This window comes from Mobula birostris, chromosome 12 (assembly GCF_030028105.1).
Source record: "Mobula birostris isolate sMobBir1 chromosome 12, sMobBir1.hap1, whole genome shotgun sequence".
Classification (NCBI taxonomy): Eukaryota; Metazoa; Chordata; class Chondrichthyes; order Myliobatiformes; family Myliobatidae; genus Mobula; species Mobula birostris.
Window position 1 is genome coordinate 12785921 of NC_092381.1, and position 25391 is coordinate 12811311.

At 42.5% G+C, this 25391-nt stretch overlaps 1 protein-coding gene across 4 annotated transcripts in view; it reads left to right on the plus strand.

Moving 5' to 3' along the window:
• The first annotated feature begins 247 nt into the window (after nt 1-247).
• The window catches only part of adgrl4 (adhesion G protein-coupled receptor L4), a 172462-nt gene continuing 147318 nt past the window's right edge, over nt 248-25391 (plus strand). For 3 of the 4 annotated variants that reach the window (XM_072273311.1, XM_072273314.1, XM_072273313.1), the window contains exons 1-2: nt 248-355; nt 23242-23418. In XM_072273311.1, the coding sequence (XP_072129412.1) occupies nt 334-355; nt 23242-23418 (199 nt within the window). In that variant the 5' untranslated portion in view covers nt 248-333. Of the gene's footprint in view, nt 356-15952; nt 16117-23241; nt 23419-25391 lie in introns of all 4 variants that reach the window. The other variant, XM_072273312.1, reaches the window with a different exon arrangement.

Here is a 25391-nt window from a genome sequence, read left to right on the forward strand (position 1 = left end):
GGGGCCACATAGGGAGCAGTACCACCTGTGGAAAATTTTGATTTATTTCATTTTTAACCTTATCTTTAAATATTTGTTTGATTTATTTCTTCCTTTAATGGATCATTTTGTTTTTGTTCATACATTATAACAATTATCGAAAATTTCTGGGAAGAGAAATGAAGGCCTTTGATTGTTGGGATTCCTGACTCCATGCAGGATGTGATGATCTCAGATCCTTAGTTCAGAGGCAGGAAAGAAGTTAGTCAGGAAACTGGTGCCGCCTCAAAGCAGGAGAACTGTGGCTGCACATCTCAACTCCGATCGCAGGGCTGATCACTGGCTGCAGGCTCCATGAAATTCGTCTTACTGTGTGGTAAGTGGGGCAACAGAAACGTGAACCTCATGCAATAGTTGTGCTAGCTACCTTTAATAAATGGGAAGACTTCAGGCAAGAATCATTTGGAAAAGAAGTCTTCTTCACTAATGGCATGCTGTTGTACGGAAGTTCTATATATTATGCATCTCTCTGTTGACTCTTTATTGTCCTCATCCATAATGCCTTAATTTCAAAAGGTTATTCTCTGAGCCTCCCTACCTGTCTCCTTTAACGTGCATCTTATAACCAACATTTTTATCCAAGCATTTGCCCACTCTATTCTTTGATGTATTTTGGAGTCAAGTTTTACTTTGCTGTATGCTCTATGAAGAAGTGCCTTTGGCTCTTTACTCTGTGACAAGGAATATGCAAGTTCAAGTTCTGTTCTTAAGCTTCTTAAAACCATTGCCTGCTTCTATTAACAAGGGATATTTCCTTTTCCTTTACTTATCAGAGTCCAGAAAATGTCCACAAGAGACTCTGCTGGGCAGTACCTTTGTTTTATTTGCAATGTGTGCTGTTGTGGATTTAATGCTTAAAACCTTTGCCCGCTTCTATTAATGATGGTTATTTTCTTTTGCTTTACTTATCAGAGTCCAGAAAGTGTCCACAAAAGACTTGGCTGGGTAGTAGCTATGTTTTATTTGCAATGTATGCTGTTGTGGAGTTAATGCTTAAAACCATTGGCCGCTTCCATTAGCAAGGGATATTTCCTTTTGCTTTACTTATCAGAGTCCAGAAAGTGTCCACAAAAGACTCTGCTGGGCAGTAGCTACTTTTTAGCAATGTCTGCAGCTGTGGATTTAATATGGCTCTTAGCTGCTTGTTGTTAGTTCAAAAGGAAAGGAAGGCAGAGCTTCATTTAGGTGCTGATGCAGCTTGACCTGCTGAGTACTTCCAGCACCTGCTGCCTTTATTTCAGATATATTTAGCCCCTTTTAAATACTTTCTTAAAAACCTCTGAGCATCTTACTTCCATTCAATAAACTTCGTCGTGTAACCCCTGCTGCAGTGCAAAATTCCACGCTTCCCCTGAAGAGAAACGATGCAGAAGAGAGTTCCAAATTGAATCAGAGCCAGAACCAGGATCAGGGTTAGTATCACTGACATACAGTATGTTGTGAGATTTGTTGTTTTATGTCAACGTTACAGTACATACATAAAATATTCTATAAATTATAATAAGGAATATATAATATACGCTCAGTAGCCACTTTATTAGGTACCTCCTGTACCCAATAAAGTGGCCATTGAGAGTACATTTGGGTCTTTTGCTGCTGTAGCCCACTCACTTCAGGGAGTCTCACCCTCAACCCTCAATTAGCGACTGCTCACTCTTTTCCATAGGTGCTACCTGGCATGGAGTTCCTCCAGCATTTTGTGTGCATTACTTGATTTCCAGCATCTTCAGATTAGATTGGATTAGATTATGAGGACACGCAGTCCTCTTTTATTATCATTTAGTAATGCATGCGTTAAGAAATGATACAATATTCCTCCGGTGTGATATCACAGAAACACAGGACAGACCAAGACTGAAAAACTAACAAAAACCACATAATTATAACATATAGTTACAACAGTGCAACAATACCATAACTTGATGAAGAACAGGCCACGGCACAGTAAAAAAGTTCAAAGTCTCTCGAAAGTCCCACATCTCACACAGACGGGAGAAGGAAGAAAACTCTCCCTGCCATGCCTGACCACCGTCCAACTCTGAGTCGTCTGAAAACTTCGAGCCTCCGATCAGCCCTCCGACACTGAGTACCGAGCACCATCTCTGCCGAACGCTTCGACCTCAGCCTCGGTCACCAGCAGCAGGCAAACTCAGGGATTTTGGGGCCTTCTCTCCGGAGATTCTTGATCACACAGTAGCAGCGGCAGCGAACCGGGCATTTCAGAAGTTTCTCCAGATGTTCCTCTGTGCTTCTCACATCTGACTCCATTAAATCAGAATTGTGCACGGCATCCTACTTACAAATACGATATCATTTCACCGGGGAGCTGCATGCGCTGTGTCGCGCCTCCATCTTCTCCTCCCACCCTTTTATCTCATTTGTGATTCAATGTGTTGTGCGTTCAGAGATGCTCTTCTGCACACCACTGTTGTAATGTGTGGTTATTTGAGTTACTGTCACCTTCCTGTCAGCTTGGACCAGTCTGGCTACTTCCTCTGACCTCTCTCATTAAGAAGGCATTTTCACCCACAGAACTGACACTCTCTAGATGCTGTTTGTCTTTCACACCATTCGCTGTAAACTCTACAAACTGTTGAGCATGAAAATCCCAGGAGATCAGCAGTTTCTAAGATATTCAAGCCACCTTGTCTGGCAACAACAATCATTCCACGGTCAAAGTCACTTAGATCACATATCCTCCCCCATTCTGAACAACAACTGAACCTCTTGACCATGCCTGCATGCTCTTATGCACAGAATTGCTGCCACATGATTGGCTGATTAGATATTTGCATTAACGACCAAGTGCACAGGTGTTCCTAATAAATAATAAGTGTCCAAAGAGAAGGTAAAAGTAGTGAGGTAGTATTCATTGTCCATTCAGAAATCTGATGGTGCAGTAGAAAAAACTTCTTTCTAAAACATTGTGTGTGGATCTTCAGGGTCCTGTACCTCCTCTCTAATAGAAGAGAGCATTTCCTCAGTGATGTGGCTCTTAATGATGCACCTCCCCAGCTCCCAGCTGATATTCTTCAATCACTGCTTTAATAAGCTGAGGTCATTCTCTGCAGGAAACAAAATTAAAACATAGTTTTTAATGATGTTGTAAGTTAGTAGGATTTTTAATAATGCAAGAAAGAAGGCTGCTGGAATGTCAGCAATTAGGCAGAGCAGATTAAAGATAATTGGGCCAATGTTCAGAGGGAAGATGAGGAGAAAATTACTCCGTTTCTCACGGTGAAATGTGATCTTGAAGGTAGTGTCTGTGGGATCGGACACAACAGTCACCTTCAGAATGGATTTGAAAATACAGTTGAAAACAATAATCGCAATGTTGTGTAGAAAGGGCCTGATTAATTGGCTCGCTGCTTGAAACATAGCTATAGTGACTTAAATTCTGCCCCCTATCCACACTACTTGATTTTATGACTTTATTCTAGTCACCAAGACAATTTGGAATGGGGCTTACCAGTTTTGGAGGAAAACAGGGTTGCAGGAAATCCTGCTGTCATGTTTACAACGTTACAGTGATTAGAACAACCATCACTTCCTGGTGTCGGGGAGGCCCATGGGGAGCAGCTGGATCTAAGTATCAAACGATAAAGTATTTTACCAGTAGTTTTACCATCTGCGTGATTAAATTACTTTGGCTATATCTCTGCAAAAACACTTCACTTGCGTGTATTGTGTCATAGGAGCCGTTAGGGAGTTGCCGCCACGGTAGTGTAGTGGTTAGCACGATGCTACTACAGCTCAGAGTTCAATCCCAGTGCCCTCTGCAAGGAGTTTGTATGTATTCCCTGTGAACGCATGGGTTTCCTCCGGGTGCTCTGGTTTCCTCCCGCAGTCCAAAGACCTACAGGTTAATAGGTTAATTGGTCACTGTAAATTGTCCTGTGGTTAGGCTAGGGTTAAATAGGTGAGTTGCTGAGTGCAGCAGCTCGTTGGGCCAGAAGGACCTGCTCCGTGCTATATCTCTAAATAAATAGATAAATTACATATATGTGTAATTGTCAATTTTTTGGCATGTTTGATTTTTTATTTTATTGGCAAAAAGGCAACATCTATCATTAAGAACCCCATCACCCAGCACATGCTCTTTCATTACTACCACCAGAGCGGAGGTACAGGAGCCTGAAGACCCACACTCAATGTTTTAGGAACAACGTCTTCTCCTCAGCCAGCAGAGTTCTGAGTCGTCTGTGAACTAAATTATGAACACTATCTCACGATTTTTGCTCTCTCTTTGCACCACATATTCAATTTGAATTTTTAGAACTATTTCTTATTATGGTTTATTGTGTGTTTATGTATTCCATTGTCCTGCTGTTCCAAAACAGCAAACCTTATGACGTACTGTGCGTCATGACATTAAACCTGATTCTGATTCTGATTCTGGTTATGTTCCGTGGTCAGGGCAGTGCTAAGGTGGTGGGGGAGGGGGAACAGCACTGTCAAAGTGACTGTTTATCAGATCGGATGCCCCTTCCCCCCCCGATCAACATCTATCCTATAACCACAGCTATGTGTGTCACAGTAGCATTACTGCTAGTATAATACTTTACAGTGCCATGGTATGGGATTCAAGTTGAGCTGCTGTCTATGAGGAGATAGTACGCTCTCCCAGTCACCATGTGGGTTTCCTCCGGGAGCTCCAGTTTCCTCCCACATTCCAAAGACGTACAGGTTAGAGTTAGTGAGCTGTGGACATACTATGTTGGCGCCAGAGGCACAGCAACACTTGTGGGCTGCTCCCAGCAACATCCTCAGATTGCGCATTTTATTCACACAAGCGATGGTTTAATGTTTCAATGTATACATGACAAATAAAGCTAATCTTTTCATCTTTAATCAAAGTTATTGCAAAACGGTAATTGAAGAAAAACAGAAATGAGAAATGGACAATCTGCCTGTTTTCTTGTAATGCTGGTGGAACTATCTCCTTCATATGCTCAGACAGGGTACTCACTTACTGTCCACTATGCTACTGGTGTTCAGGGCAGCTATGAAGATCCTCCATCTGTGGCCATATTAAGGGCTTCCTTCACCATGTCGGTAGCTGCTTCGCTGCTTTCACTACTGTCAGTCATGCAAATTTCTGCTGGAGACTCAGGAATACCGGCACACTCAGAAGTAGAAGGATTCTTCATTGCTCTTTCCATAACAATTTTGTTTGACCCGTCAGGGTTATTAGCTCTGAGCTGAAACTCTGAACCTGGAGGACTGGGGGACACTCTTAGAGGACTAGGGGCCTCTACCCTTTGACCTGTTTGTCATGGGTGACCCTACAAGAGCCAAAGCATAAAGCACTGACTCCAGTCAGCATAGCTTTATGGGCCATTCTGGGTCATAGCTTCCAAACCCTATGACACGATTGTTGTCCTCTTGGAGGTCTAACAGAAGGAGGCTCTTCTGCCCAGCTGGTCTATCTGAACACGGTGCCCCATCCAAGCCGATCCTATGTCATAGTATTTGAAGGTCCATAACCTTCGGAATGTTTCCAATCCATTCACCTGTCCAACGGGCCCGTGTGCAAGGTTGGATCACTCTGAGCACCAAGCTGATATGAAGAACTTGACAACACAATAAGATAAAGAACACAATAATAATGTTAAAAACACAATAAATATAAGTACATAGAATAGTTTATACACTGTGCATAGACTGGTATCCATAGACTGATGCCAGGCACAAGAGTGTCTGTACATAAGGTGATTGACAGGAAATAATTAAGTAGTGGTGCTTGGGGGTGTGGAGCGTTGGGTTAGTGGGCAGAGGTATTGATCAGTCTTACTGATTGGGGAAATGAACTGCTTTAGAGTCTGGTGATCCAGGTGTGGATGCTACGTAGCCTCCTCCCAGATGGGAGAGGGACAGACAGTCCGTGAGCAGGGTGGATGGGATGTCCTTGATGACAGTGATGCATTGGGCACTTTTGACTACCTGATTTAGAGCCTCCCTCTCTGCCGCAGTGCAGTTTCTGTTCCATGCCCTCTATTGCACATCTGTAGAACAATGTGAGAATAATGTGCATAGTCCTGTTCTCTTCAGAAAGTAGAGGTGTTGGTGAGCTTTCCTGATTGTGTGGAATGTGTTCCGGGTCTATGAGAGGTTGTGTGAGATGTGCACTCTCATGAGTTTGAACTGTTTGCAGTTTCCACTGCTGTGCCACTGATGTAAAGAGGGATGTGTGGGGTGAGGTCAATAACCATCTCCTTTGTCTTGTTGGAATTGGGGAAAAGGTTATTTGCCTGGCACCAGGACTTGAGCTTTTCCAACTCCTCTCTGCAGGCCATCTCATCATTGCCAGAGATCAGATACTCCTCTGTTGTGTCATTGGCGAACTTGACAATGTGATTTCTCGGGGTGTTTGGCCATGCAGTCATCTGCGAGCAGAGTATTCAACAATAGGCTCTGCAGACAGCCCTGAGAGACGCTGTATTGAGGATTATGGGAAGGAAGGAGCGGGTCTGCATCCTGACTATCTGAAATCTGTGGGTTAGGAAGTCCAACACCCTGTTACTCAGTGATGTATTTAGACTGAGAAGTAGGAGTTTGTTCACCAAAGTCTGTGGGACAATAGTTTTGAATGCCGAGCTGAATTACAGAAACGGCATTCTGAAATAATGTCAGGGCCAGGCGTATGACAGATGCTATGGCATCTATCGTAGAGGTTCTGTAGGTAAGCATATTGGTGAGAGTCCAATGTGGCAGGAGTGGAGTTTTTGATATATGCCATTACCATCCGTTCAAGGCACTTCATGAAGATTGGTGTCAGTGCCATCATGCAGTAGATGTTTAGTTCTGAAGGTGTAGAGTTCTCTGCTAACCTGACAGAGGAGTAGTTTTCATGACCAGAATTATGTTGCAAGTCTTGAAATGTACATAAAAGTTGTTTAGAGCATCAGGGAGGGAGGCGTCACTACCCAGTTAATGTTATTTTTCCTTGTGTACGTTAGAGATGCCCTGGATGCCCAGCCATGTACGCCGGGTATTGTTATTGAAAGGTTAAAAGTAAATTTATTATCAAAGTACATATATAGGCATCCGTTAGTCTCGTGAGACCATGGATTTGCGCCATGCCACCGAGGTTGTCCAAGGAAAGGGCATTACGATCCATACAGCTTGGCACCAGTATCAAAGTACATATAACTAACCACTTACAACCATGTGATTCATTTTCTTGCAGGCATTCACAGTAAATACAAGAAACACAATAGAATCAGTGAAAGTCCACACCCAACAGGACTGACAACAAACAATGTGTTAAAAAAAAACAACAAACTGTGCAAATGCAAAGGAAATAAATAATAATAATAAACAAGTGAGCAATAAATATCAAGAACATGCGATGAAGAGTCCTTAAAAGTGAGTCCATATGTTGTGGAAATAGCACAGTGATGGGGTGACTGAAGTTGAGTGAATTAGACAGGTGTTCCTGAATTTTTTGAGCAAAGGCAGTCTTTGCCCTCTTGAGGCCTAAGATGATGTTTCTCCTGGCCACTTTGAGAGTTGTTCTGTCAGCCGGCTTGAAGACAACATCCCGAGCTTTGAGTAGGAAGCACACCTCTGTGTTTATCCTCGGCTCCTGGTTGGGTTATGAAATGACCATTCTTGAGGTACCAACATCGTCTACACACTTACTGTTGTAGCCAGTGACAGATGAGGCATATTCCTCACGGTCTGGGTCTTCTACATTTCTGTAAGTATGAGTTTGCTCCTGTGCCAGAGGCACAGGCCAGTCCTAGTCTCTGGTGTTGTCTGTGTGGAGTCTGCACGTTCTCAGTGTGGCCATCTGTATTTCCACTGGGTGTTCCTGTTTCCTCCCATATCCTAAAGTCATGCAGGTCTGTAGGTTACTGGCAACTGGACATTGATCCTCGTGTGTAGGTGAGTGGTGGAATCAGGGGGGGGGGGGGAGGGTGATGATAATGTGGGAGGAGTAGAAGAAAGGGAAATAGTGTAGAATTTGTGTAGGATTGAGTGGTCTCAAGGAGCAACTTCTCCATGGAATGAGCTGCCAGAGGAAGTAGTTGAGGCTGTGTCAATGGTAATGATTACAAGATTTCTTGCAAGAACAGCCTCTTAATCAATGTCAGCAAGACCAAAGACTAAAGAATTGATTATTGACTTCAGGAGGAGGAAAGCAGAGATCCATGAGCTGGTCCTCAGTGAAGGATCAGATGTGGAGAACTTTAAATTCCTCAATGTTATCACTTCAGAGGATCTGACCTGGGTCCAGCAAAGAAAGAACAGCAGCACCTCTACTTTGTTAGGAGTTTGTGAAGATTCAGCATGACATTTAAAACTTTGACAAACTTCTATAGCTGTGTGGTGGAGAATATACTGACTGGCTGCATGACAGCCAGGTATGAAAACACCAACACCCTTTCCCTTGAACAAAAAGTAATGGATACAGCTCACAGGTAAAGCCCTCTCCACCATTGAGCACATTTACATGAAGCACAGCTGCAGGAAAGCAGCATCCATCATCAAGGACCCCCAACACCCAGCACATGTCCTCTTCTTACTACTGCCATCAGGAAGAAGGTACAGGAGCAGCAGGACTCACACCACCAAGTTCAAGAACAGTTACTACCCCTCAACCATCAGGCTCTTGAACCAAAGGGAGATCCCTTCACTCAACTTCATTCCCACAACCTATGGACTCACTTTCAAGGACTCTTCATCTCAAATTCTCAATTTTCACTGCTTAGTTATTTATTATTATTATTTTTTTCTTTTAGCGGTTGCACAGTTTGCTATCTTTTGTGCACTGGTTGAATGCCCAAGGTAGTGCGGACTTTCACTGATTCTATTATTTTATTATTCTATTATAGATTTATTGAGTATGCCCACAAGAAATTGAATCTCGGTTGTATATGGTGATATATATGTACTTTGATAATAAATTTACTATGAACTTTGAAAATAACATATGAATAGGAGGGGTCTAGAGACAAATTGGAATTGGAATTTGTTTATTATTGTTATGTGTCAGGCATAGAATGGTGTAATAAGGTCATTTCAGGGGTACAGATAGGGTAAATGCAAGCAGGCTTTTTCCACTGAGGTTGTGAGAAACTAGAGGTTATAGGTTAAGGGTGAAAAGTGAAATTTTTAAGGGGAAGATGAGGGGGAAAATCTTCACTCGGAGGGTGGTAAGGATGTGGAAAAAGCTGCCAGTGGAAGTGGTAGATGTGGGTTTGATTTCATAACTTAAGAGAGGTTTGGATAAGTATATATGTTGGAGGAATATGGAGGACTATGGTCCGGGTATAGGTCGATGGGATTTGGCAGTGTAATAGTTCAGCATGGTCTGGTCTATGCCGGACTGACCAATGGGCCTGTTTCTGTGCTGTAGTGTCCTGTGACGCTATGACTCTACTGAAAGGAATTCAAATCCATCATCTGGAAAGAGAGCTGTGTTTTGAAATCGCAATGAAAACACAGGAACAAGCACATTACAGAAAACAGGAAGAAGGTTCTAAATGACCCTTAAACTCCAGAATTGTGCATGCTTCCACCACCACCTCCCCTGGTGGCACACACTCCGTGCACTGTCTGCTCTCTGTGTTAAAACCTACCACTCGCAACTTAAAAACTTTCTGTCAGTACCTCCAGTTGAACTCTGTCTTTTTCTGTGTTTCGCCCTCGCTGTTAGTCTGTGGTTTTGTATTGCCATGTGCTCCTGTCCCCACTCCTGCTCTACTCCGGTCCCTGTATTACTGAGTACTCTGTCTCTCATCTGGTCATTATTACCTGTATTGCTGCCACCTGTGTCTCATTGTGCTCCACCTATCATCTGCCTCTCCGTTTATTGCTCAGTGTATTTCAGTCCTGTGTTTTCAGCTGTTTGTTGCCAGATTGTGCCAATGAATTTTCCTGAGTCTTTTCAGCATTTGTATCTGTACTCTGTCTGTCTGAATATCAACTCTGCCTGTTTCCTGATTCTGGTTTTGGATTTCCCTGGATGTTTTGATCTCTGCCTGAACCTTGAGGCTGACTTTTGTTGCCCTCTTGGATTTGCTACTCAGTAACTATCACAGTGTGCACAGTACTGTCTGCAATTGAGTTCCTGCTTCAGTGTCCTGATACCCTTCCCCTCTCATCTTAAAGCTATGACCTTTAGTATTTGACATTTCTAACCTGGGGAAAGAATCTACTTTTGCCTCTTGTAATTTTCCTTACTTCTATGAGGTCTCCCCTCAGCCTCTGACACTGCAGAGTTTGCCCAACCTCTCCCAATAACTAGTACTCTCTAAACCAAGCAGCACCCTGTTGAACCTCTTCTCCAAATTTCCCACCTCACTCTGGTAACAGTGGCCACTTTATTAGGTGCACCTGCTCATTAATGCAAATATCAAATCAACTAATCATGTGGCAGCAACTCAATGTGGAAAAGCATACAGTCATGGTCAAAAGGTTCACTTGCTGTTCAGACCAATCATCAGAATAGGTAAGAAATGTGATCTTCATTACTTTGACCGTGCAATGGGTGTTGGTGCCAGATGTGGTGCTTTGAGTATCTTTAAAAAAAACTACTGATCTCCTATGATTTAGAGTTTACAGAGAGAATGGTACCAAAAAACAATAAAGCATCCAGTGAGTGGCAGTTTTGTGGGTGAAGATGCCTTGCTATTGAGAGAGGTTAGAGGAGAATAGTCAGACTGGCTCCAGGTGACAGTAACTCAAATAATGTGTTACAACAGTGGTGTGTAGAAGAGCATCTCTGAATGCACAACATATTCAACCTTGAACTGGATGGGCTACACAACAAAACTCCAATAATACGCACTCTGCAGCCACTTTATTAGGTACAGGAGGTACTTAATAAAGTGACCACTGAGTGTATTTACTTGGAAGTTATCCAGAGAAAACAGTTTATCTTTATGTTCAGAAATGAGATGTACTTTAGCTACCTAGAGTATTGTGGTCACTTCAGGTCACTATTATAGAAAGGGTGTGAAAGCTTTAGAGAAGGTGCAAATGAGATTTACCAGGATTATGCATGTTTTATGAAAACAGGTTGAGTGAGCTAGGGCTTTTCTCTTTAGGGTGAAGGACAAGCAATGACCTGATAGATGGGTACAAGATGATAAAAGGCATAGATCAAGTGCATAGCCAGAGACATTCTCTCAGGATGGAAATGGCTAACATGAGGGGGCATAATTTTAAGCTGATTGGAGAAAAGTATAAGGGGCTGTCAGGTAGGTTTTTTACAGAGTGATGGGTATGTGGAATGTCCTGGTAGGAATGGTGGAATAGGCAAGTACATTAAGTGCATTGAAGAAACTCTAACATAGACACATGGACGAAAGAAAACTGGAGGGTTATGCGGGAGAGAAGGGTTAGATTGATCTTAGAGTAGGTTTAAAAAGTCAGCATAATATGGGTGCCATGTTAGTGTAAGGATTTACAAGATGTTATTATGGTTTTGGGAGTTCTGGAGTTTGGAGTTCAATTCCAATGCTGTTCTGTAAGCAGTCTCTGAATGGTCTCTCTATGGACTGTGTAAGTTTTCTGCAGGTGCTCGAGTTTCATCTTACAAATGTATCGGGCAAGTTAATGGGTTATTATAAATTGTCCCATGATTAGGTTGTAGTTAATGGAGGTTGTGGGACTGCTGGTGCCACATGGCCTGCAGGTTCTGAAGGGTCTACTCCACACGGTATTGCTAAATAAATGTTGCAGACTGAAAGGCTTGTACTGTGCTATACTATCCCAATAGACAATAGGTGCAGGAGTAGGCCATTCAGCCCTTTGAGCCAGCACTGCCATTCACTGTGATCATGGCTAATCATCCACAATCAGTATTCAGTTCCTGCCTTATCCCCATAACTTTTGATTCCACTATCTTTAAGAGCTCTATCCATTTTATTTATTTATTTATTTATTTATTTATATATATATATATATATATATATATATATATATATATATATATACACACCCCCACCCCCACACCCCCACACACACACCCAGAGACTTGGCCTGTGGCCTCTGGTTCTGGACTCACCCATCAGTGGGAACATGCTTCCTGCCTGCTGTGTGTCCAATCCCTTAATAATCTTTTATGCTTCAATAAGATCCCCTCTCAGGCTTCTAAATTCCAGTGTATACAAGCCCAGTCGCTCCAATCTTTCGACATATGACACTCCTGCCATCCTGGGAATTAACCTTGTGAACCTACGCTGCACTCCCTCAATAGCAAGGATGTCCTTCCTCAAATTTGGAGACCAAAACTGCACATGGTTGATGTTCTGTGTTAACTCTGTTAATGCACCTTTTCACAAAGAACATTTTAGTTTTGAGTTTATAGATTCTGTGTTCAACCCCAATGGCATATGCTGTGGGCTCTGCACCATAGGGTTTTTAAAGATAAGGTTCCATTTTCCTATTCATATGGACATGAAAGTGACTTTACCATGATTTCCAAAAAGGGCTTAGAAGCCTCACTAATATTTATCTCCCAGTTAGCCTTAGACTAAAGGAAAGAGATTAGCTTTATTTGTCACATGTACAGTGAAATGCATCATTTACATCAAATCAAATCAGCAAACATTGCACTAGGGACAGCCTGCAAGTGTCATTAGGTTTCCAGTGTCAATAAAGCATGCCCACAACTCACCAAGCCCAACCTGTACTGTACATCTTTGGAACGTGGCAGAGAGATGGTCACGGAGAGAAAGAGAAGTGAGAATCAAACTCCAAGCAGTGATTGTGCTAACCACTACACTACCATGCTGCCCCGAGTTAGGTTGTGTAATTTACAAGCTCATGTTGTCAGTATCAGACTGCAGGTTTATGGGACCTTGCTCTGCACAAAATTAGCCAAAGGTTCATAGGCTCGTGCTGAACAAAAACAGGCCTTTTGGCCCACCCTCTCCATGCTGACCATTGTACCTATGTACATTGTTCCATTGCGCCCTCAAGCTTAGCATTTCAGAGTCCTGTCTAGATGATGCTTAAGAATTGTGAGTGCATCTGCCTCCACCACCTATTCTGTGTGGAAAAACTACCCTGTTAGAACTCTTCTGAACCCCCAAGATCTCAAATTAAACCTATCCCCTCTTGTGCTAAACACTCCAGCCATGGGAAATCATGTTTATTATTTCACAATTGCAACTATTTATTTATTTATTGATTGAGAGACAGCATGAAGTCGGCCCTTCCGGCCTTTGGAGCTAGGCCACGTTGCAATGCCCAATTTAACCCTAGCCTAATCACAGAACAATTTCATGAGGGGTACAAATATGGTGTACAGAATTATGAGGGGCATAGACAGGGTAAATGCTAGTGGGCTTTTTTCTACTGAGATCGGATGGGACTACATCTAGAGGTCGTGGCTTAAGGGTGGAGAGTGAAAAGTTTAAGGGGAACATGAAGGAAAACTTCTTCACTCAGAGGGTTTTGAGAGTGTGATACAAGTTGCCAGCACAAGTGGTCCATGTGAGCTCAATTTCAAAGTTTGAGAAGTTTGAACAGGTACATGGGGATAGTATGGTCCAGGTATAGATTGTAGGAAGTAGGTGGTTGGAATGGACTAGATAGAGCGAAGGGCCAATTTCTGTGATGCACTTTTCTATGACTCTAATTTACAATAATCAATCAACCTACCAACCAGTACATCTTTGGACTGTGGGGGGGGAAAAACCATCGTGGTCAAGGGGGAGAACATGCAAACCCCTTACAGGCAGTGGCGGGAACTGAACCTGGGTCATTTCAACTGTAAAGTGTTGTGCCAACCACGATGCTAGAATGCCACTCTAATGATAAAGATGTTAATTTGTCCTTAGACATTAAAGACCATCACAAGGTACTGAAAGTTGCTATCTAAAAGCAAGCTTTCCCTTCCTAACAAACTTTGTTACTTGCATTGGTAGTGAGTTGCCTTCCAACTAAAATCAGACTCCTAGTTCATTTAAATTATATCTTTAAGCTTAAGAGAAGAAATACATTAAAATTAGTCCAACTATGTTGCTGTGTGTCAAAAAGAGTTCAAAAAGGCAACATCCATCAGTAAGGATCCCAATCACTCATGACATACCCCCTTCTTGTGACTAACATCAGAGCCTGACGATCCACACTCAGTGTTTTAGGAACAGCTTCTTCCCCTCCACCATCAGATTTCTGAACAGACGTTGAACCAACCCATGAACACTACCTCGCTAATTTTGCTCCATTTTCTCCATACTTAATTTATTTTTTATATCAGAATCAGCTTTAATATCACTGATGTTGTAAAATTTGTTGTTTTGCGGTAGCAGTACGTGGCAAAATATAATAAACTATAAATTATGAAAAATTTACATATATAATTAAATAAGTAGTGCAAAAAGATCAAAAAATTTTTGAAAAGTGAGTTGGTATGCATGAGTTTATTGTCCATTCAGAAATCGGATGGCAGTGGGAAAGAAGCTGTTCCTAAATCATTGAGTGTCTGTCTTCCAGCTCCTATACCACCTCCTTGATGTTACCAATGATAAGCGGGCATGTCCTGGATGATGGGGTCCTTAATGATGGATGCCACCTTTTTGAGGCATTGCTTTTTGAGGATGCCCTTGATGGTGGAGAGTCTACATAATGGAGCTGGCTGAGTTTACAACTGTGTGGTGCATTTTCCAATCCTGTGCAGTGTCCTCTGTATATGGTACATCTGTAGAAATTTGCAAAAATCTTTGTGTGTGTGTGTGTGTGTATAGCCTATAAAAGTATTCACCCTCTTCCCCCCCCCCCCCCAGAAGTTTAAAAGTTATCATGCTTTATTGTTTTACACCATTGAATCACAGTGGATTTAATTTCCTTTTTTGACATTGATAAACAGAAAAGACTCTTGTGTCAAAGTGAAAACAAACTTCGACAATTTGGCCAAAATGTATTATTTAATAAACACAAAATAATTAATAGCATAATTACTCACCCCCTTCAAGTCAGTACTCAGCAGATGCACCTTTGGCAGCAATTACAGACTTGAGTCTGTGTGGATAAGTCTCTCAACTTTACACATCTGGTCACTACTATTTTTCCCCATTCTTCTTTAGAAAATTGCTCAAGTTCTATCAAATTGCATAGGGATAGTGAGTGAACAGCCCTTTTCAAGTCCAGCCACAAATTCTCAATTGGATTGAGGTCTGGACTTTGACTTGCCACTCCAGGACATAAACTTTCTTGTTTGTAAGCCATTCCTGTGTAAATTTAGCTTTAAGCTTGGGGTCATGGTCCAGCTGGAAAACAAATCTTTTCCCAAGTCACGGTTCTCCTGCAGACTGCATCAGGTTTTCCTCCAAGATTTCCCTATATTTTGCTGCAGTCATTTTACCCTCTATCTTCACAAGCCTTCCAGAGCCTTTTGCCATGAAGCATTCCCACAGCATGATGCAGCCACCACCATGATTCACAATAGGGATGGTGTGTTTTCGATGATGTGCAGTGTTTGGCTTATGCCAAACATAGAAATTAGTCTGATGGCCAAAAAGCTCAAATTTGGTTTCATCAGACCATAGAACCTTCTTCCAGCTGATTTCAGAGTCTCCCACATGCCTTCTGGAAAACTCTAGATGAGATTTCATTTGAGTTTTTCTTCAGCAGTGGCCTTCTCTTTGCCTCTCTCCTATAGAGCTGCAACTGGTGAAGCATCCGGGCAACAGTTGTATGTGCAGTCTCTCCCATCGCAGTGGCTGAAGCCTGTAACTCCTCTAGAGTTGTCATAGACTTGCTGGCCTCCCTTAATGCTTCCCTTCTTGCACGATCACTCTGTGCCATATTCTTTCCATTTCTTGATGATTGTCTTAACTGAACTCCAAGGGATATTCAGTGACTTGGAAATTTTCATGTATCTATCTCCTGATGTGCTTTTCAATAACCTTTTCATGGAGTTGCTTGGAGTGTTCTTTTGTCTTGTTTTTGCCAGGATACTGACTCACCAGCAGTTGGACCTTCCAGATACAGATGCATTTTCACTACAATCAATTGAAACACCTTGACTGCCCACAGTGATCGCTATTTAACTAATCATGTGATGTCTAAAACCAATTGACTGCGTCAGTGATGATTTGATGTGTCATATGAAACGGGGTGAATACTTATGCCATCAATTATTTTGTGTTTTATATTTGTAATTACTTTAGATCACCTTGTAGGGATTTGTTTTCACTTTGACACGAGTCTTTTTCTGTTGATCAGTGTCAAAAAACAGCCAAATTAAATCCACAGTGATTCAATGTTGTAAAATGATAAAACATGAAAGGCAGGTGAATACTTTTTATAGGCACTTTACATATGATGTTGCAGTGTTCACCGAGTTTGGCAATTAACTTGCAGGCCTTTCGGCACCAATTGTGGTGACCTCCTCACAGTGCAATTGTTGGTGTTGCTCTCTGGGAGTGCTGGTGTTTATATAGTTCCTCGTTTGCTTGCCTTGGTCCTGATTGGCTACCCCTTCAGTTGACCTTTGAATTCTATTGCCACAAGTTCTATTCGCTTTAGCTCCTAGGGGTTCGTAGATGACATCTATTTCGATACGTTTATGAAGTTATCAGAAGAGAACCATGCATCTGAAATTCTCATGTATGCTTTGTCTATGCTGTCCCATGGTGTCCCATTTAAAGTGGTGGCCTTTTCTGTCTTCATGAACCAAGATCAGCAACTGAGGTGTGTGTGTGTTCGTTCGTTCGTTCTTTGGAGAGAAGGAGGATAAGAGGAGACATGATAGAGGTATACAAGATATTAAGAGGAATAGATAGAGTGGACAGCCAGCGCCTCTTCCCCAGGGCACCACTGCTCGATACAAGAGGACATGGCTTTAAGGTAAGGGGTGGGAAGTTCAACGGGGATATTAGAGGAAGGTTTTTTTACTCAGTGTGGTTGGTGCGTGGAATGCACTGCCTGAGTCAGTGGTGGAGGCAGATACACTAGTGAAATTTAAGAGACTACTAGACAGGTATATGGAGAAATTTAAGGTGGGGAGGGGTTATATGGGAGGCAGGGTTAAAGGGTCAATAGACAATAGATGCAGGAGTAGGCCATTCGGCCCTTCGAGCCAGCACCGCCATATCACTGTGATCATGGCTGATCATCCACAATCAGTACCCGGTTCCTGCCTTCTCCCCATAACCCTTGTCTCCGCTATCTTTAAGAGCTCTACCTAACTCTTTCTTGAAAGAATCCAGAGAATTGGCCTCCACTGCCTTCTGAGGCAGAACATTCCACAGATCCACAACCCTCTGGGTGGAAAAAGTTTTTCTTCAACTCCGTTCTAAATGGCCTACCAAGTATTCTTAAACTGTGGCCCCTGGTTCTGGACGCCCCAACATCAGGAATATGTTTCCTGCCTTTGGCGTGTCCAATCCCTTAATAGTTTTATATGTTTCAATCAGATCCCCTCTCATCCTTCTAAATTCCAGTGTATATAACCCCAGTCACTCCAATCTTTCAATGTATGACATTCCCGCCTTCCCTAAGGACCGAAGGGCCTGTACTGTGCTGTACTATTCTATGTTCTATGACAGTATATATTTCTTATTGTAGTTTATATTTTTTTATGTATCACACTGCTGCCAAACAACAAATTTCACAACATATGGCAGAGACAATAAACCGGATTCTGATTCCCTGATGGGGATGAGCTAAAAGTGAAAGAACTATGAGTAAAGAAGAAAGACCAGCAGAAAGAAGTTCCTGAAAGGTTAATAGAATGTTGGAATGTGTTAGCTGGGAAGGACATCAAAGACAGTCGGAATAGTCTGAGCAAACAATTGAAATTATTTCTGGAAAGAGCAGACATTAAAGGATGTCACGATGAAACATTGCTGATGCATGGAGGAGGAATTGGCTAGACCAAACCTTCTTCCTGTTTCCTGTAACGTGCCCGTTCCTGCTCACAGGGTTTTCCTCGTGGCTTGAAAACACATCTGTCTTTCTACATGATGGATTTCAATTCCCCTCAGTAGTTTTAATCCACTCCCTTGTATAAACGTGGACCAACAGAGGGCTCGCGGACAGCTTCAGTTGATGGCAAATGTAAAAGATTCCATAAATTTCATAATCAAAGTTGTTGGGACAAATTAAATGCTTTGAAAATGCCTTGGAATCTCAGGAGCTTATTAACATGAAAAATTCTGCAGATGCTGGAAATCCAAAGCAACACACAGGAAATGCTGAAGAGACACAGCAGGCCAGGCAGCATCTGTGGAAATAAATAAGCAGTCAATGTTTCAGGCCAAGACCATTCATCAGGATTGGAAGACACCAGAATTAAAACTGGGGGGAGGGGAAAGAGGACAGCTAAAAGGTCTCAGGTGAACCCAGATGGATAGGAAAGACAAAGGGCTGAAGAGGAGAGAGGACCATAGGAGAAAGGGAAGAAGGAGGGGACCCAGGAGGAAAGTGATAGGCAGGTGATATGACGTAAGAGGCTAGAGTAGGGAACAGAAGAAGAGGAGAGGGAGACTTTTTTTTTATTGGAAGGAGAAATCAATATTCATGCCATCAAGTTGGAAGCTACCTAAATGGAATATAAGGTGCTGCTCCTCTACCCTGAAGGTCGCCTCGTAGCACAGGTGGAGAATGGGAAGAGGAGAATGGAAAAAGTCAAAGCATGAATGGGAGTCAGAATTAAAATGTTTGTCCACCAGCACGTTCCACTTTTGACGGATGGAGTGGAGGTGGTTGATAAAGCAGTCCCCCAATTTATGACGGCTCTCACCAGTGTAGAGGAGGCCGCATTGGGAGCACCAGACACAAAAGCTGAACCAGCAAATTCGCAAGTGAAGTGCTGCCTCACCTGGAAGGACTAGTTGAGGCCCTGAATGGAGGTGAGGAGGCAGATGTAACCCCTCAGCCACTTGCAGAGAGAAGTGCCAGGAGGGAGATTAGTGAATCAGGAATTTATTGCTATCAGGTGGTATTTGGTTATGTTTGTCAAGTGTGATAATGAAATGTGATCTTGTAGAAATTTGAGAGTGCTATTCAGATTCATTTATTTATCACATGTACATCGGGACGTACAGTGAAATGCATCATTTGCATTAGTCATATACTTTATTGATCCCAGCGGAAATTGGTTTTCGTTACTGTTGCACCATAAATAATTAAATAGTAATAAAACCATAAATAATTAAGTAGTAATATGTAAATTATGCCAGGAAATAAGTCCAGGACCAGCCTATTGGCTCAGGGTGTTTGACCCTACAAGGGAGGAGTTGTAAGGTTTGGCCACAGGCAGGAATGACTTCCTATGACGCTCTGTGTTGCATCTTGGTGGAATGAGTCTCTGGCTGAATGTACTCCTGTGCCCACCCAGTACATTATGTAGTGGATGGGAGACATTGTCCAAGATGGCATGCAACTTGGACAGCATCCTCTTATGAACCAACATAATCTAAGGATTTGTCCGGGCAGTTTGTCAGGCTGGATGAATCCACTCAGTCCTTTTCCCAGAACTGGGGAATCCAGAATTAGAGGGCATACTTTTAAAGTGACGAGAGAGCTTCAAAAGGACCATCTCTTTTTAAACACAGAAGGTTACATGTAACGTATGTGATCTGACCAATGCTTTATAAAGCCTCAATGTTACAACTTTGCTTTTTTCATTCTAGAACTCTCGAAATGAATGCTAATATTGCATTTCAGAATCAGACTTAATATCACCAGTATATGTTGTGAAATTTGTTAGCCTCCTGTGTGAAATTTGTTAGCCTATCAGCAACAGTACAATGCAATACATGATAGATATATTAAAAAATGAATGAATTAGAGTATGTGTATATATGTGTTTATATTAAGCTGTTAAATTAGGAATAGTAATGCAATAACAGAAATAATTTAAAAAGTAGTGAAGCAGTGTTCATGGGTTCAATGTCCATTCAGAAATTGTATGGCAGAGAGGAAGAAGCTGTTCCTGAATCACTGAGTGTGTGCCTTCAGCCTTCTATCCTGAGAAGAGAGCATGACCATAAGATACAGGAGCAGAAGTATGCCATACGGCCCATCGAGACTGCTTTGCCATTCAACCATGGGCTGATCCAATTCTTCCGGTCATCCTCACTCCCCTGCCTTCTCCCCATACCCTTTGATGCCCTCGCTAATCAAGAACCTGTCTACACCCAATGACTTGGCCTCCACAGCCACTTGCGGCAACAAGTTCCACAGATTTACCACCCTCTGACTAAAGTAATTTTTCCACATCTCAGTTCCAAATGGATGTCCTTCAATCCTGAAGTCATGCCCTCTTGTCCTAGAATCCCCTACCATGGGAAATAACCTTGCCATATCTAATCTGTTCAGGCCTTTTGACATTCGAAATGTTTCTATGAGATCCCCACTCATTCTCCTGAACTCCAGGGAATACAGCCCAAGAGCTGCCTGGAGTTCCTCATACGGTAATCCTTTCATTCCTGGAATCATTCTCGTGAATCTTCTCTGAACCCTCTCCAATGTCAGTATATCCTTTCTAAAATAAGGAGCCCAAAACTGCACACAATACTCCAAGTGTGGTCTCATGAGTGCCTTATAGAGTCTCAACATCACATCCCTGCTCTTATATACTATCTCTCTAGAAATGAATGTCAACATTGCATTCGCCGCCTTCACCACCGACTCAACCTGGAGGTAAACCTTTAGGGTATTCTGCACAAGGACTCCCAAGTCCCTTTGCATCTCTGCATTTTGAATTCTCTCCCCATCTAAATAATAGTCTTTCCATTTACATCTTCCATCAAAGTGCATGACCATACACTTTCCAACATTGTATTTCATTTGCCATTTCTTTGCCCATTCTCCTAAACTATCTAAGTCTCTCTGCAGGCTCTCTGTTTCCTCAACACTACCCGCTCCTCCACCTATCTTTGTATCATCGGCAAATTTAGCCACAAATCCATTAATCCCACAGTCCAAATCATTGACATACATCGTAAAAAGCAGCGGTCCCAACACTGACCTCTGTGGAACTCCACTGGTAACCGGCAGCCAGCCAGAATAGGATCCCTTTATTCCCAGTCTCTGTTTTCTGCCGACCGGTCAATGCTCCACCCATGCTAGTAACTTCCCTGTAATTCCATGGGCTCTTATCTTGCTAAGCAGCCTCATATGCGGCACCTGTCAAAGGCCTTCTGAAAATCCAAGTACACCACGTCTACTGCATCTCCTTTGTCTCACCCTGCTTGTAATTTCCTCAAAGAATTGCAGTAGGTTTGTTGGGCAGGATTTTCCTTTCAGGAAACCATGCTGGCTTTGGCCAATCTTGTCATGTGCTTCCAGGTACTCAGTAATCTCATCCCTAACAATCGATTCCAACAACTTCCCAACCACTGATGTCAGACTAACAGGTCTGTCGCTTCCTTTCTGCTGCCTCCCACCCTTCTTAAATATCCTGGGTGACAGAGGCATTTGCCTTCCTTACCACTGACTTAACCTACAAGTTAACTTTTAGGACCGAGGTTCCCAACCTTTTTATGCAATAGACCCCTACCATTAATCACGTGTTCTGTGAACACCACGTTGGGAACCCTTACTTTATGAAATCTTGCACGAGGACTCCGAAGATCACTTGCACCTCTGATTTCCATTTTAGTCCCTGTTTAGAAAATAGTTTTTGTCTTGATTCCTTCTACCAAGGTGTATGACCATACACTTCCCAACATCGTATTCCGTCCACCCCCACTTCGCCCATTCTCCCAATCTGTCCAAGACCTTCTGCAGACTCTCTGGTTCCTCAGTGCTCCCTGCCTATTTTTGATCATCCACAAACTTAGTAACAAGGCACAAAACCATTCATATTCCATCTGCCATTTCTTTGCCCATTCTCCTAATCCATGCCAACTCACTGCCTCTTCAACACTACCTGCCCCTCCACCTATCTTTGTATCACCCTTTGTAACATCTGAAATGTCCAAGAGAGAGGAATGTATTTTCTGTCTGGACTTCTGAAAGGGAATTGGATCAGTACCTAAAAGGAAGAGATGCCAGAACAACACACAAAATGCTGCAGGAATTCAGCAGGCTTCCTTATGTGTGCTGCTTGGATTTCCAGTGTCTGCATCTTTCTCTTGTTTGAGAAATGTCAGAGCTTTAGGGAAAAGGTTCAAGCTTCCACAGAGATACCCTGGACTTGATTGGTCAAATAGCATTCTTTGACCTCTCAACAATTAAGTCACTCTTTCAAAGGGATAGCACTGCCATGATGGGCTGACTGGTCTTTTAGCTCCCATTCTGACCTGCATTCAAAACCCCAAGCATCTTAAGCTGATGATCATGCTTGGAAAATGGCTATTAATTCAGCTTCTACATTGGTCATATCTCAGGAATGCACCAAGTCACCCTGTCATTCTTGGAGCATTAAGAATGGCAGATGGAATACAATGTGAGGAAATGTGTGGTCATGCAGTTTGGCAGAGGGAATAAAGGTGTAGACTATTTTCTAAATAGCTGAAAAGTTAGAAATTGGAAGTGTAAATGGACTTGGGAGTCCTTGTGTAGAATTCCTTAAAAGTCACCTTCCAGGTTGAGTCTGTAGTAAGAAAGGCAAATGCAATATTAGCATTTACTTCAAGAGGCATCTGTTGGTCTTGCGAGACCATGGATCTACACCTGGAAAGTCTTCACTCTCCAGGGCATAGGCCTGGGCAAGGTTGTATCAAAGACCAGCATTTAGAGAGGATAACAACATAAAAGCATTGATGTAATGCTAAAACTTACATGGTACTGGCCAGACCATATTTTGAATACTGTGAGCAGTTTTGGGCACCATATCTAAAAGGATGTGCTGGCATTGGAAAGAATCTAAAGGAGGCTTATGACAATGGTCCTGGGAATGAAAGGGTTAATGTGTGAGACATGCTGATGGCTCTGGGCCTGTCCTTGCTGAATCTAGAAGAATGAGGGGGAATCTCATTGAAACCTACGATATAACGGAAGTCCTAGATAGAGTAGAGGCGAAGACAATTTTTCAAATAGCTGGAGAGTCTCAGAACAGAGGCACAGATTCGGAATACGAGGATGTCCCTTTAGAATTCAGAGCAATATCAATGGGCCAGATGGTCTATTTCTACTCTTAAGTCTTATGGTCTTAGTCACATAAGGGCTTGAGAGAAGGGACAGTGGTTTTCAAAATTACAAAGGATCTTGCACAGTTTTGTTTATTCCATGCTCTGTGCTGTGTTTTTTTTTTAAACCATATTTCCTTCCTGCCTTTTTGAATTGCAGTGTGGCTGTCCAGTCTATTGGACCTGTGCTCCCTGTTACCAAGATCTGGTGCTCAAGCCAACACAGACTGTGGTGGCAACACGTGTCACAAGAATGCGAGCTGCACCGTGATGGGGAGGAAACCCGGGTGCTACTGCAACACAGGCTTCACAGGCGATGGAATACGGTTCTGCGAAGGTAGGAGATTCTGCTCCAAGGTGCTGCTCATCACTGTTGATAAGGTCATCTGTTCTTTAATGGACAAGGCACTGACATTCACAGTACAAAAGGAAGCCATTCAGTCTATTAATGCACAGCATTGGTAATTGGTACTATATAAATTATTGTCAATTGGAAATTTTAATGGATTGTCACATGTACCAAGACAGTGGAAAAACTTGTCTTGCATACCATCCATAGAGATCTCTTCATTTCTACAGGGCATTGAGATAGTACAAGCTAACACAGTAACAAAATGCAGAACAAAGTGTTACAGTTACAGAGAAAGCGCAGGCAGACAATAAGGTGCAAGGTTGATATGAGATCACCTTTATCATGCAAGCTGTCCATTCTAAGTGCCAAAAGGAATCTAAGCCCATTTGATGGGTATGAACAGACCATAGGGCAATAAGCCATAAGATCAGAATGACAGTATTTGGCCCATTGAGTCTGCTCCACCATTCTATCGTGGCTGATTTATTATCTCTCTCAACCACATTTTCCTACCTTCTCAGTGTAATCTTTGATACTCTTACTAATAAAGAACCTATCAACCTCCACTTTAAATATACCCAATGACTCGTCTTCCACAGCTGTCCGTAGTAATGAATACCACAGATTCATCATCCTCTGGTTAAAGAATTTCCTCCTCATCTTTGTTTTAATGCAGGGTTTCCCAACCGTTTTTATGCCATAGACCCCAGCCATTTACCAAGGAATCCATGGACACCAGTCTGGGAACCCCTCTTCCAAAGGGACGTCCTTCTATTCTATGGCAGCTCCCATTACTGGAAACATCCTCCCCACGTCTACTCCAGCTAGGCCTTTCAATAACTGTTAGGTTTCTGTAAGATCCCCCCCCTCATTCTTCTAAACTCCAGTGAGTACAGGCCCAGAGTCCTCAAACACTCCTCATATTTCACAAGTGTACAGCCATTGGTTCTGCAGCTCACAGTTGCTGGGACCTGTTTTCAATCCTGACATTATGTGCTTTTGTAGATGCAACAAGTTGTCAAGAAGGCATGTTGGCCTCCATTGCTGGAGGGTTTGAATTTGAAAGCAGGGAGGTTATGATGCAGCTGTGCAGGGTCCCGATGAGGCTGCACCTGGAGTACCGAATTTGGTTTTGGTCTCCGCACTCGAGGAAAGATACACCGCCTTTGGAGGCAGTGTAGAAGAGGTTCACCAGATTGATTCTGGAGAAGAGCGGGTAAGCCTGTGAGGAGAGATTGAGTCACCTGGGTCTATCATAGCTGGAATCCAAAAGAATGAGATGAGATCTTCTAGAAACACATAAAATTACGGTGCCTTTAAAAGTATTCACCCCCCCCAGAAGTTTTCATGTTTTATTGTTTTACAACATTGAATCACAACGGATTTAATTTGGCTTTTTTGACACTGATCAGCAGAAAGACTCTTTTGAGTCAAAGTGAAAACATATTTCTACAAATTAGTCTAATTTATTACAATTATTAAACACAAAATAATTAATTGTATAATAACTCACCCTCTTCAAGTCAGTATTTAGTAGTTGCACATTTGGCAGCAATTACAGCCTTGAGTCTGTGTCGGATAGGTCTCTGTCAGCTTTCTACATCTGGACATGGCAATTTTTCCCTGACCCTTCTTTACAAAAGACCTTAAGACATAGGAGCCCAAAGCAGCAGTAGAGGTGACCTCATTAAATAGATTTAAGGTGTATTTAGATATAATTTTCCATATCAGGGGACTTAAAGGTTATGGAGTAAAGGTCACTGGTACTGAGTCCACATCCAGGTCAGCTATGATCTTATTGAATGATGTAACGGGTTTGATAGGCCAGATGGCCAACTCCTGCTCCCATTTCTTATGCTCTTACATATGCTGTCTATGCAGAGTCTGCATGGTTTTTTTTGTAATGGTTCTTTTTCATCTACCAAAGTAGATTAGGAACTGCAAATCGCACATTAGTG